The sequence below is a fragment of the Balaenoptera acutorostrata genome, chromosome 9 (assembly GCF_949987535.1).
Source record: "Balaenoptera acutorostrata chromosome 9, mBalAcu1.1, whole genome shotgun sequence".
NCBI lineage: Eukaryota > Metazoa > Chordata > Mammalia > Artiodactyla > Balaenopteridae > Balaenoptera > Balaenoptera acutorostrata.
Window position 1 is genome coordinate 37,670,304 of NC_080072.1, and position 12,118 is coordinate 37,682,421.

Below are 12,118 nucleotides of genomic sequence, written 5' to 3' on the forward strand. Positions count from 1 at the left end.
AATATTTATAAATACAATGTAAATAGTTGTCACCGGGCAGCAAATTCAAGTTTTACTTTTTGAATTTCTGGAATTTTTTTCTTCCTGAATATTTTTGATCCAAGGTTGGTTGAATCCAAAAATGCAGAACTCCCAGATATGAAGGCCAAGATATGTGTATCTTGTACACAGATAATTATATATTAAAGGTTAAGTGTATAGATTTGAAAAGGAGAAAGGATTCGGTAAACATTAAGATGCATAACTATAATATATCAAAACAGTCTAATTTAAAGTCCTAAACCATATTCAGGAAGATGAATTTCCACATCTACATTCTCAGGAGGTTCAAATCACCTGGATACTTCATTTTGGCAGCTGAAAACTACCATAAAAATAGTCAATTTATCAGGAAGACATAACAATTATAAATGAGAATAAACCTCACAAAAGAGCTTCAAAATACACGAAGCAAAAGCTGATAGAATTAATGGCAAAAAGAGACAATCCTCTAATCACAGTCAGAGATTTAAATACACCCCTATCAACAACTGATAGAGGCAGATTTTTAAAAATCCAAAAAGACATAAAAGATCTGAACAAAAATATTCAGCACCGTGAATTATTTACATAATACTGAACCCAATAACTGTATCTTGACACTTTTGAAGAACACTGATCAGTAATTTAGTAGACTGTCCCTCAACCTGGGATCATCTGATGATTTTTCATTATTGGAATGAGGTGAAACATTTTTGGCAAGTTACCTCCTCAGAGCATTACACCAAGGGGTTCATGGCATCAGTACACTTATTACTGGTGATGTTAACCTTGATCACTTGGTTATGGTAGTGTCTGCTCGGTTTTTCCACTCAAAAGTTTAACAGCTCCTTTGTAGTTAACAAATTTCTTGGGGGACATACTTTGAACTATGCAAATCCTATCTCACCCGCCTAAATTTTCGCCCACTGATCTTAGCATGCATGGGTTGCTCTTTCCTGCAAGTAACTACTGTGGTGTTTGCCTAATGCTGATTTTGTTTCTCTTTTCCCTTTGACATTTATTAATAGGAATTCTACGCTAAAGCGGAGCTACTCCTTCCCCATTTATTTATTTGGTTGATTATTCCTGTCAATATGAATTCATGGACATTTATTTTATCCTATGGGTTAAAACCCAATACTGTCATTTTCTGTATTGATTAAATTCTTCTAGCTTTGGCCATTAGGAGCCCCTTCAGGTTGGTTCCTGTGTTCTTTAGGTTAAGTCCCCTCTTCCCCCCCTTTTTCTTAAGTACTTCCTTATTTTCTGGAACAAGATGTCCTAGATTTATCTTGTATTTTCCCTACCCCACCTGGAAATCAATCACCTCTCTAAGGACCCTTGGTTCCTTTTATTAATAAAGGATATAAATCAAGATCTGGGCACTAGGTATGCTCATTGCTACTGGGGTTTTTCTAGGCCCTTTAAGCAGAGCTAGGAAGTATATGTATTATACTAACCCCCTCCACACACATCTATATTTCTGTATCTGTCTGTCTGTATAAGAAAAACTATGAATTTACACTGACACTTCTGATTCCAATCTGTCAACACAGGACTCATTTCATTCTTCATTTCCTTATCTAAAACCTCATTCTCCAACTGTGAGAAACCTGGCTTTTATCCATAAATTTTTTAAAATAAATTTATTAATTTTATTTATTTATTTTTGGCTGTGTTGGGTCTTCGTTGTTGTGAGCGGGCTTTCTCTAGTTGTAGCAAGCGGGGGCTACTCTTCATTGCGGTGCACAGGCTTCTCATTGTGGTGGCTTCTCTTGTTGCAGAGCACGGGCTCTAGGCACGTGGGCTTCAGTAGTTGTGGCTCGCGGGCTCTGGAGCGCAAGCTCAGTAGTTGTGGCGCACGGGCTTAGTTGCTCCACGGCATGTGGGATCTTCCCGGACCAGGGCTCAAACCCGTGTCCCCTGCACTGGCGGGCAGATTCTTTTTTTTTTTTCTTTTTAATAAATTTATTTATTTATTTATTTTGGCTGTGTTGGGTCTTCATTTCTGTGCGAGGGCTTTCTCTAGTTGCGGCGAGCGGGGGCCGCTCTCCATCGCGGTGCGCGGGCCTCTCACTATCGCGGCCTCTCTTGTTGCAGAACATGGGCTCCAGATGCGCAGGCTCAGTATTTGTGGCTCACGGGCCCAGCTGCTCCGCGGCATGTGGGATCTTCCCAGACCAGGGCTCGAACCCGTGTCCCCTGCATTGGCAGGCGGATTCTCAACCACTGCACCACCAGGGAAGATGGGCAAATTCTTAACCACTGTGCCACCAGGGAAGCCCCATCCATAAATTATTAACTTACTTGTTCCATTCTAGCATACACAAAAATAGTGTCAGAATTGCTAATCCTTACCCTGCAAGAAATGCCTTTTCTTACTGGATTACAACGTTGATGCAGTTCTTTTTATCTGTAGCCTCAGCACAACATCCATTAAAGGTTTCAGTTACTCACCTAGTTCTTTTCCTCCCCACTCCCTGCAGTATGGTTACATTATTCCTTTGTATTACAGTTCGGTTCATCTGTTAGTGCCTGCATTCCATTTTGCACCAGCACCACCCTTGTATACATACATCCTCGTTGTTTCAACTGTTGATTTTTTTGATTATATGAAGGCTATAAAAAACACTACTATAGTCCTGAGAGTTGGAGCTATACAAAGAGATATACTCAGCAAAGTGTCACTCGATCCTCATCCCTGTTACCTCAATCCCACTGCGCCCTTCCTTCCATCCTTGTCCCACAAACCCCGTTCAGTAACCAATCTCTTCAGTTTCTAGTTTATCCTTCCTGTATTTCTTCTGCACAAATGAGCAGACACATAAGCATTTTCTTAAATCTCTTTCTTTCTTATGTGAAGAGTATCACGGTAGATATTCTTTTGAGCTTTGCCTTTTTCATTTGACAGTATGTCCTGATAACACTCTGTACCAGTTCAGTTCATTCTCTGTAATAGAGGACAGAGGTATACTACTCCATGGTGTGGGCGTGCCATAGTTTATTCAACCGCTCTCCTCTATACAGGCATTTGTTTTATATGTATTTTCAGAATGTTGGAGGTGTATCTTCAAGACCAATTCTTATGAGTGAAACTGTTCAGTTAAAAAGCGCATGTTCAGTTTTGTTAGGTGTTGCTAAATCTGCATTCTACTAGCAATCTTATGACAGTGCCTGTCTCTCCGCAGCTTTGTCAACAGAATGTGTTGTCATATTGTAAAACTTTTTACCAGTCTGAGAGGTGAGAAATGGTATCTTGCTATTGGGCTATTTTCCTACTTTTTTTTGGTAGAATTTTTCCCCATTTTTCTATCAACTGTTTTGATCCTTTGTCCCTTAATTTTCAAGAGTCTTTTATATAAAAAGGATATTAACCCTTTGTGGAACATGTTTCAAATATTATACCATACTTTAAAAAAAAATAACTAAACTCCATTTTATTCACTCAGATTTCATTAGTCTTCCCCTAATGTCCCCTTTCTGTTCCAAGATCCCATCCAGGATACCACATATGTTTAGTTGTCATGTCTCCTTAAGCCCCTCTTGGCTACAACAGCTTCTCAGGCTTCCCTTGTTTTTAATGACATGGACAGTTTTGAGGAGTACTGGTCAGGCAGTCTGTAGAATGTCCCTCACTTTGAGTCTGTCTCATGGTTTTTCATGGTTAGACTGAGGTTACTGGCCTGGGAGGAAGACCACTGAGGTAAAGTGCCATTCTCATCACATGATATAAAGGGTCCATACCAGTGACATGTCTTATCACCGATGATGTTAACCTTCATTACCTGGCTAAGGCAGTGTTTGCCAGGTTTCTCCATCAGTATAGTTACTTCTCCCCACTTACTCTGTACTTTCATTGCCTATTTCCTCAGTCATCTTCTTTTTAAATTTAGTCATCTTTATATTCTCAAAGCCTAATACAAAGCAGATGCTCAATAACTATTTACTCAAAGACAGTGCCGGTGAAATGGTCAGTAATCAAGCCAGGAGCCATGAGAATGAAGACCTTCTCTTCTATCTCTCTACACCAATGGCCAGGAGAACAGATCTTTTGCTTTTTTTTTGGCCGTACTGTGCGGCTTGTGGGATCTTAGTTCCCTGACCAGGGATCAAACCCGTGCCCCCTGCAGTGGAAGCATGGAGTCCTAACAACCGGACCGCCAGGGAAGTCCCACAGATCCTTTGAGAGACACGGGCGGTGCACTAACAAGCATGCCCAGTTCAAGTTCCACCTCCTTTACTAGGCCCTTTAACTGTTCCAGATCTCGGTCGTGACTTCTTCATCTAAACTCCTTAGAACTTATTTACTAATAACAATAAATTCTCCTTCATTAAGCACTTACTCTCTGACAGGCACTGTGCTAATATGCATTATCTTTGTAACAATTTTATAAGGTAGGTGTCATTATCACCTTTTTAGAAATTAAAATTAGGTCTGAAAGAAGTTAATATACCTTTGGAGAGTGAAGAGGTCAATACCGATCTGTATCCATAGTGACCAGCAAATAGCACTCAGTATCTGTTGATCTGAGTAATCTCTTCCTCTTCTGAACTGCACTATTTTTCCTACTTCTCATGAAACTTACTATATTCCACCTTATCTTATAATACAGGACAGTCATTCAAAAACAAAACACTCCTACTATTAGATTGTGGGCTCCCAATGGGAAGGATTCATTTCTTCATGTTTCTAAAGTATTTAACATACTACTTTCAACCTGTGAGTGTTCAATTTTGAGTTTAGGGAGTCACGAAGAACACCTAGTGGGCACTTTGTCATGTATCAAAGAGATCACTTTGGTTACTTTGAGGAGAAATAAAATTTAATAGAAGTTGTAAAAATAGGAAAGAATCAACCTAGGCCTCACCAAATTTTAGAGTTAGAAAGTTGGAAATCTGGCCCTAGTTCTCACTTTATAGATGAAGACCTAACAAACAGAAAGCTTAAGTATTTTGTCCAGGGTCACCTAGTTCCTGAATCCTACATTAAGGTTCTTACTACTGCATCACACTGCCACACAACTTCTCTTGATAGTACTTCTCAAGGAAATGAGTGGTTTTCCACAGTTCCCACTTACCAAAGGACTGCTCAAATACACACTGTCAAACTACTATCTGTGAAGGTATGTGTCTGTTTAGAATGGTCTTGCTGATCTGAAGACAGCAAACCCCTCTATCTCACCTAACTGGCACAAAAAACATTAAAGAAAGCATACATTTAAAAAAAATAATAAATCATGAACTCCAATAAATTAGACCTATAGAGAGCCAACAGAATTTTCATAAGATTCCTGTTCAATAAGGAATGAACCAAAACACAGAGCGAGAAACTAAAAAAGCTACAATCAAAAGATGAGTGACCCTGCCACAAGGGAGGCTTAAGAGTTAGTGTACATGGGGAATTTTCGTGGAATCTGTCCTGCACCAAAACAAAAGCTCCATAAATTAGATGTCTTAAGAAAAGTCAAGTATCTGATTGGATTATGAGGTAAAAGCAGCAATATTATTAAATTTACTTAAATCTATTAAATATTAAATCTACTGATTTAAATTTTTTAATTTAAATTTAAAATTTCGTCGATTTTAGTTACATTAAAAATCAGTCTGACAACTAAAAATTATTCTCTCAAGTCTCCCTATGTTGCAAAACATCTTCTATACAATGTTTACCCCAAGCTCATCTTCTTCCCTGGTAACTGTTAGTGTGACTCCCACTTTCTACGTGACTTAACGTTCCTACTGAAACCAGCTACCTGACGAGGTCTTTAGAGAATCAAGGGGATGATATATTTTCCTGTAACACCTAACCACTATTTTGCCATAACAAATGACCCTGCTTTAAAGTAGATACCATATGTTCATCTTACCAAATTGAAGTAAAAGGTCATCTTCTAATACCGGCTTTAAATACTCTTCTTTCTCCCAAGGCACTGGGTTGTATATGGAATTCATATATTCTACTGTAGGATTCTGGAAGTAAAATTAATTGCATATTTTTTCACTGCACATAATCACAAAATACCCCTATCAAAAAACTGGGAAAATTAAACAAAAAAGGAAATCATGTCTACATCACACAAAATCTCTATTTAAAGAGTCTATGTTCACCTGCCATTTCATTAACTTGACTGGATGATTGCTTAATTGTTTCAATGCACAGTTTTATATTGTTTGGATTTTGAGGAAATGGCAATATAAACATCAACTGACTAGAACAAAGTATTTAAAAAAACAGAACAAAAAAAGCAACCAAAGCACTTAAAAATCACACTAGAAATTATTTCTGATTTTACAGAAAGACTATCAGTATTCCCCTTTATCTGACAGTGAATTACTTAGCCACATAACATTGATTCATCTCTTACACAAAATTAAAAACCACACTTAAGTATGGTATGTATCCATTTACTTGGTGCTGTATGCTGTGCTAGTTCCTAACGTCCATGATTCCCCCAATATGATGAGTGTCAAATTTAAAACAGTTCCTTATATAGCAGTTCCTCATATTCTTTTAAAAATCGGTGCATTGATAATCTGTAGTGCTGTAGTACTTCTTTAGGTTTTAAACAAAACTGTAGATTAAGCTACCACCTTACCTTAAGTCTAATAAAATTTATTAGTTTAATGTATCCATAAAATTCAAGTCCTAAAAGGGAAAAAAAAAATAATTCACTTATTTTAACATAACATGAGTTTTGTTCCATTAACCTGCTCCAAAGATGCTTCTCTGGTTAGACAATAAAATATTTCCATCCTCTAAACTGCTACTTAAAAATTTTGAATTTCTTATTAAGAACTAGAAACAGTAACTCTGACACTTCAGAATATTTTAATTGAGAAACAGCCAGAAAGGACAAATTTTTAAGTGCTTTTCTTGCATTTCTGAAAAATCGGAAATTAATTTTTAGAATTCTACTCCTCACTTATCAGAACAATACAAATGAGGAAAATTAGGCCCTTGATTTTACCAAGTATTTGGCAGTTAATACTAGAGTTGATACTAAAGTTTCTAAATCCCCAATTTTTATGGTACCTACCAAACTATAATTTTGCCAGGACACAGAGTAAACAAAGTATACTAGCTGTTTCATTAAGTTAAATGATGCAAATGAAAAAACAGTGAGGCTTGTTATCTGGTTCTCATCTTTTCAGAAATGAAGCAGCATTTAAAATAAGGGAAAGCAATAGCATATCCAACCAATTATTATTTGTCATGAGAAATACTGTTATGAGAACATACCAGCATATAAAAATGTTTCGTATGCATAATAGCATACAAAAACCCCTATTTGGTATTGAAAAAGATATAAAACTATATAAAGTAAAGTTCCAATTCAGTTTTAAAATGCACATTAAAAACATGAAAAAAAAATGAAACTAAGTCACTTATATCTTACAAAAGTAGTTGCAGTTGAATTTATGATTCATAAATATACTGTATCATATGTTTATCTGAGACCCAAAATCTGCCTAATATTTGGTATTCTTCAGTAACATCCTTTCTAGTTGTTAGTAAATACAGGGACCAAAAAGCCAATTCTGTATTTAGTTAATATTAGTGGGATACTGTAGCTCTTCTATATTCGTTTAAATTAGAAGGTTTTAATTTTAAGTATGTTTAGATGCAAGTTTCAATAGAATCATCAGCTGAATCTCTGGATTACCACCTTAACTTTAGCACTTGCTTTTTCCACACTCTCTTACCAAACTCCTTATAAAACTCAGTCTTGTATGCCTTTAAGTCCATGTTATGCTTTGACCTGATAAGTCATTTTTCATAATGATCCACCTCCTTTTCCAAAGTCCACCTCTATCCTTTGCTCTCCCTAATTCTAATATCCACGCCCCTTGTCTTCCTAATTCTAAAATGATTAAAATGTAATCACATGCCAAGGTTTTTTTGTTTTTTTTCCTTTTTAGTTGTGAAGGCAATTTAAGCTTAAATACAGTGAATCATATCTAGGAGAATGACTTATTTATCAATCTTTCCTCAAAAGCCATTTGTCAAAAACACATCATTTTCATAAGTTGTTGTCATGTGTTTCACTATATTGGATTTGTATAGGAAAGGAATGGTCTGGAAAAACATAATGTTTGAACTTAAATTTCACAACTAAAATTTTCTTTATTCCAAAAAGTACTCACCATGTTTATGAACCATGTTATCAATATTAAATTGATGCTCAGACTTACAGTGTGAAAATGTTTCTTCAGCAGATGTAAATAACCTGAAAAACCAAGCAATAGCTTCATGAAATAGTCCCCTAAGAAGTCTAAATATTGATTTCATGTTAGATATAAACTTTTCCCCCTCACTCTACAGGTTTCCAGTTTTACCTCCAATTAATTAAAAAAAAACCAAACACACCTGTAGAGAGGAACCCAGCACTTCTAAAGGGAATTAGTACTTCTGAGTCCCATTTTACACCTAAAACAAACTACTCTTTAAAATGTTTAGCTTAATTTGCCAAATAATAGCACTGAATTTATCACAAGGCTTTTAAGAAAGAGAACTCCCTTTGACAGACTGTCTCTTAAGACATGAAAATTCACTGCATAAGATTCTTTTCTCCTCTAAGTATCAACTCTGCTTTCAGAGGCTCTGAACTGACACAGCTCAAACTGCTTTCAGAAATAAAGCATAAAATGTAATTTTATAGCTGGTAAATTCCCAAAGTGCCATATTTCAAAAAGTGGTCTTACAATGCTCCCCAAGGATTTGTATTATAGACACTGTGAGGCCCAAGCTCCTTTATTCTGTGACCTGCAAAACTGAAGGACATGTAATAAGATAGGAACACACAGCAGAGAACCTGCATTACCTCTTCTATATGCTTAGCACATATGCAGCAGTTTTCAACAAACGTTTACCAAGAGAGCTTATTTATACAGTATCTACACAGCCTATCACAAAGAAGTACCTCCCTGATGCTCAATAAATATTATTTTTTGACGACTAGAGTATATGCAGACATCCCGTACCTACCCACGTGTGGCTACACGTGGGAACAATGACGAATCATCAGAAGCTAATATACCACCAATCAGCACCATGCTCAGACTCAGGGGATACTGGTAAAATGTTTATTAAAGTAACACTGGCCAGTGCCAACCAGGCCTCTTTCACGCCCACTTGCCCAGGACAGCAGCCAAAGTCAAAGATGAAGAGGCAGAATTTTAAGTGGAAAAAACATGGATTTGGTTATAAGACAAACCACAGCTTTGTGACTTTGAACAAGTTACTGCAGCGTCCTTTTCCCTAAGTGAAAATGGCATCAAGTCCTTCCCCTTCAGTGGGGCGGGGGGGCGGGGGGCGCGGGAAGCCCCTAACAAAGGTGATTCTTTAAACGGCTCAAATGGAACTATTACACCTGATAAGCTTTCTAATTGTCAAAGAATTATAGAATGGGAGAGCCTGAACGGTTCTAGAAGGTTCTGAGGGATTAATCGAGTTTAGTGACTCCCAAACTTGTTACTCTTTAGAATCACTTCAGATAGGGTCTTTGTAGAAACAGATTCCTGGACCCTATCCCTGATTTAGAAGGGCGGAGGTGCACAGTTTAGCATCTGTGTATTTTTTTCTTAAGTGTCTCAGGTGACAGAGGTGCACAACCAGATGTGGGAACCACAGATCCGGCCCAGAACCCTTTCATTTCACACAAGGGGAAACTGAGGCCCGTCGAAGTGAAGCAGTGTAACCGGGCTTCCAGTTCATGGTTCCTCCCTGTAAACCACTGCGGGTCTCCCGGCTCAACAAACCCTCACTCCAAACCACGGGCTCCAGACTTCCAGGGCAGCCACCCGGGCTGGACTCCAGATGAGCAGACCACACAGACCCACGGGGCCCGGCCACCCTAGGGCTGGTGCCTCGCGCTGAGGTGGACGAACCTGTCACAGAACAGGCAGGGGGTCTGCTGCTTGTCCTGGGGGAGATCGGCATCTTCCTCATCCTCCCAGGCGGCCTCGTCACCGCTGTCTGACAGTCCTGGCAGATCCTCCTCCTCCTCCTCCTCCACAGCGCCCCGGCCGCCTAGCACACGCAAACGGTCAGCTCTGCCTCGGACCCCAGTGCCAGGCGGGCGGACGAGGGGCCCTCCCCCGCACCTCCCTCTCCCTCCTTGCAGGGCCCCACCACCCCGGCTCCGCTTCCCGGGCGCAGGGGGAGGGGAGGGGCTTTCACCGGCCCCACGGCGGCGCGGCCTGGGTGCTGAGAGGCCGGGGTACCCACCGGCTGCGCCCGACGCTAACGAACACATGGCGGTAGTGCCGCGAGAGCCCGGCGCGCCTGGGGGCGGGGACCAAGCTAGGCAGCGCACGCGCAACCGCCTCCGAGCTCTCCCGGCCCGAGAACCCGGGAACGAGCGTGAGTGTGAACGTGAGCGCGAGCGCGAGCACGCGGCGGGGCCGAAGCTCCGGGAACCCTGCGGCGCCTGGAAACAGGAGAGCGCGCGCGCCGGCTCGCCAGCGCTTCCGGCCTCGGGGCCGCTGCGTTGTTCACGTGAGCTGGGATGGGCGGGGCGAGAGTCCGGGCTCCGCCTCCTGCCGCAGGGTTGACGCAGCGCGCGCCGAGTAAGCGCTGAAACCTGGGCTGGGCGTTGCAGGTTTGGACCTGGCTTTTGTGTTCTCCTCGGGCTGTGGCAGGCCTTAGCGGGAGGTCCTAAACCGCGGCCCAGAGCCCAGAGGTGGAAGCGGTTCTGCAGTCGGCATCGCGCCCCCTGTGCTTCCCTTATTCGAGGGATGAGCGGCTAGTAGAGGGGCGACCTGCTCGCTGCGCCCTCTGGTGACGGAGGAGGTCGAACGCAGGCGAGAGGCTGGTACTCCGCACTGGTTCCGGGCCTCTCTGGTCCCCGTGGGGTGCGGCTGGGGAGAGGGAACTGCAGGGGCCAGTGGGTGTACCAGGGGCCACAGAGGGGCCAGAGCCTCGAGGGCTGTTTTAAGGAGTTTAGTCTTTAAAGTGTATGTCCCAAGTTCTAGTCCCAGGTGCTAGCACTGGGCTTGGCACAAGTTTATCCAGTTAAATTGACTACCGTGGCCTACCAGGCTCTGCATAATCCTGCCTAACATCTCACCTCAACGCTCCACCTTGGCCCCATCCTCCAGCCTTTTATTTGGTGCTAATCATTTTCCCACCTCAAGGTCTTTGCTAAGAATGTTCTACAAAAGGGTATATACTTTTTGTCTCAGCCAGAAAGTCTTTCCTCAGGCCATCTTTTCTAAAGTAGTTTCCACTGTCATTCCAGCAGCCTCCTGTTAGTTTCTTTCTTATCACCTACCATTTGCTTTTTCCTTTCTTCTTTCCGTCTTTAGTCACAACACTGTTTGAGCATGAGGGTAGGGCCATGTCTCTACCTTCATTTCTCTGGCCCATAATATATGGCCTAACTCATAGGTAGGTACTCAATATTAATTTGCTGAATGAAAAAAAAATTGCTGAATGAGAACGATGCCTTGTATTATTGCTAAACTCTTCTGAATGCACTCCTTTCCCTTGACTGTAAACCCCTAGAGGACAGAATCCATCAAGTATTAGTTTGGAAGCCCCCTTACATTGCAGGCCACTGCCAGAATATCTGCTGGCTTTGCTGGGTTAGACTTATCATTCACTGATGTAGACCCACTGCCTACGTGCCCAGTGGCAAGTAGGAGGCATTTCAATAAGCTGAACGAACTTCAAGGTCATTTGTTGCCTGGGCTCATCCAGCTTTTTCCTTCATCCTTCCAACATACTCTCCAGCAAGGTCCATCTTCTCCCTGTCTGCATAACATTTGGAGGGAAACCTGCTAAATCCCATTAACACCCAATCATTCCATGGTAACAGTAGCGAAGTAACACCCAGTCCAGAGGAGTGACTGGGCCAGAATCTTGTTCCTGGAAGTTTATATGTCTCCACAATGCTGGGCTTAGGAGGGAAGAGCTTTTTTCTTTACTCCAAAGATAAACACAGACCCTCTCCCATTACCCCACTTCACTACTGAGATCAGAACAGAATGTTGAACAAGACCTGACAGAAGGTTTGTGGGTAAGGAATTTCAACACACAGAGAATATCTGAAAACTGGCCACCGGGTTTAGCTGCTTTTAGAGCCCACCAGCGTCA

At 41.2% G+C, this 12,118-nt stretch overlaps 1 protein-coding gene across 2 annotated transcripts in view; it reads right to left on the minus strand.

The window, feature by feature from the left end:
- The window catches only part of PRMT3 (protein arginine methyltransferase 3), a 138,434-nt gene extending 128,066 nt beyond the window's left edge, over positions 1 to 10,368 (minus strand). For both annotated transcript variants that reach the window (XM_007174815.3, XM_057553587.1), the window contains exons 1-5: positions 10,250 to 10,368; positions 9,910 to 10,051; positions 8,167 to 8,249; positions 6,618 to 6,667; positions 5,889 to 5,991 (exon numbers count right to left, since the gene is read on the minus strand). In XM_007174815.3, the coding sequence (XP_007174877.2) occupies positions 5,889 to 5,991; positions 6,618 to 6,667; positions 8,167 to 8,249; positions 9,910 to 10,051; positions 10,250 to 10,277 (406 nt within the window). In that variant the 5' untranslated portion in view covers positions 10,278 to 10,368. The remainder of the gene's footprint in view (positions 1 to 5,888; positions 5,992 to 6,617; positions 6,668 to 8,166; positions 8,250 to 9,909; positions 10,052 to 10,249) is intronic.
- Positions 10,369 to 12,118: the final 1,750 nt, after the last annotated feature.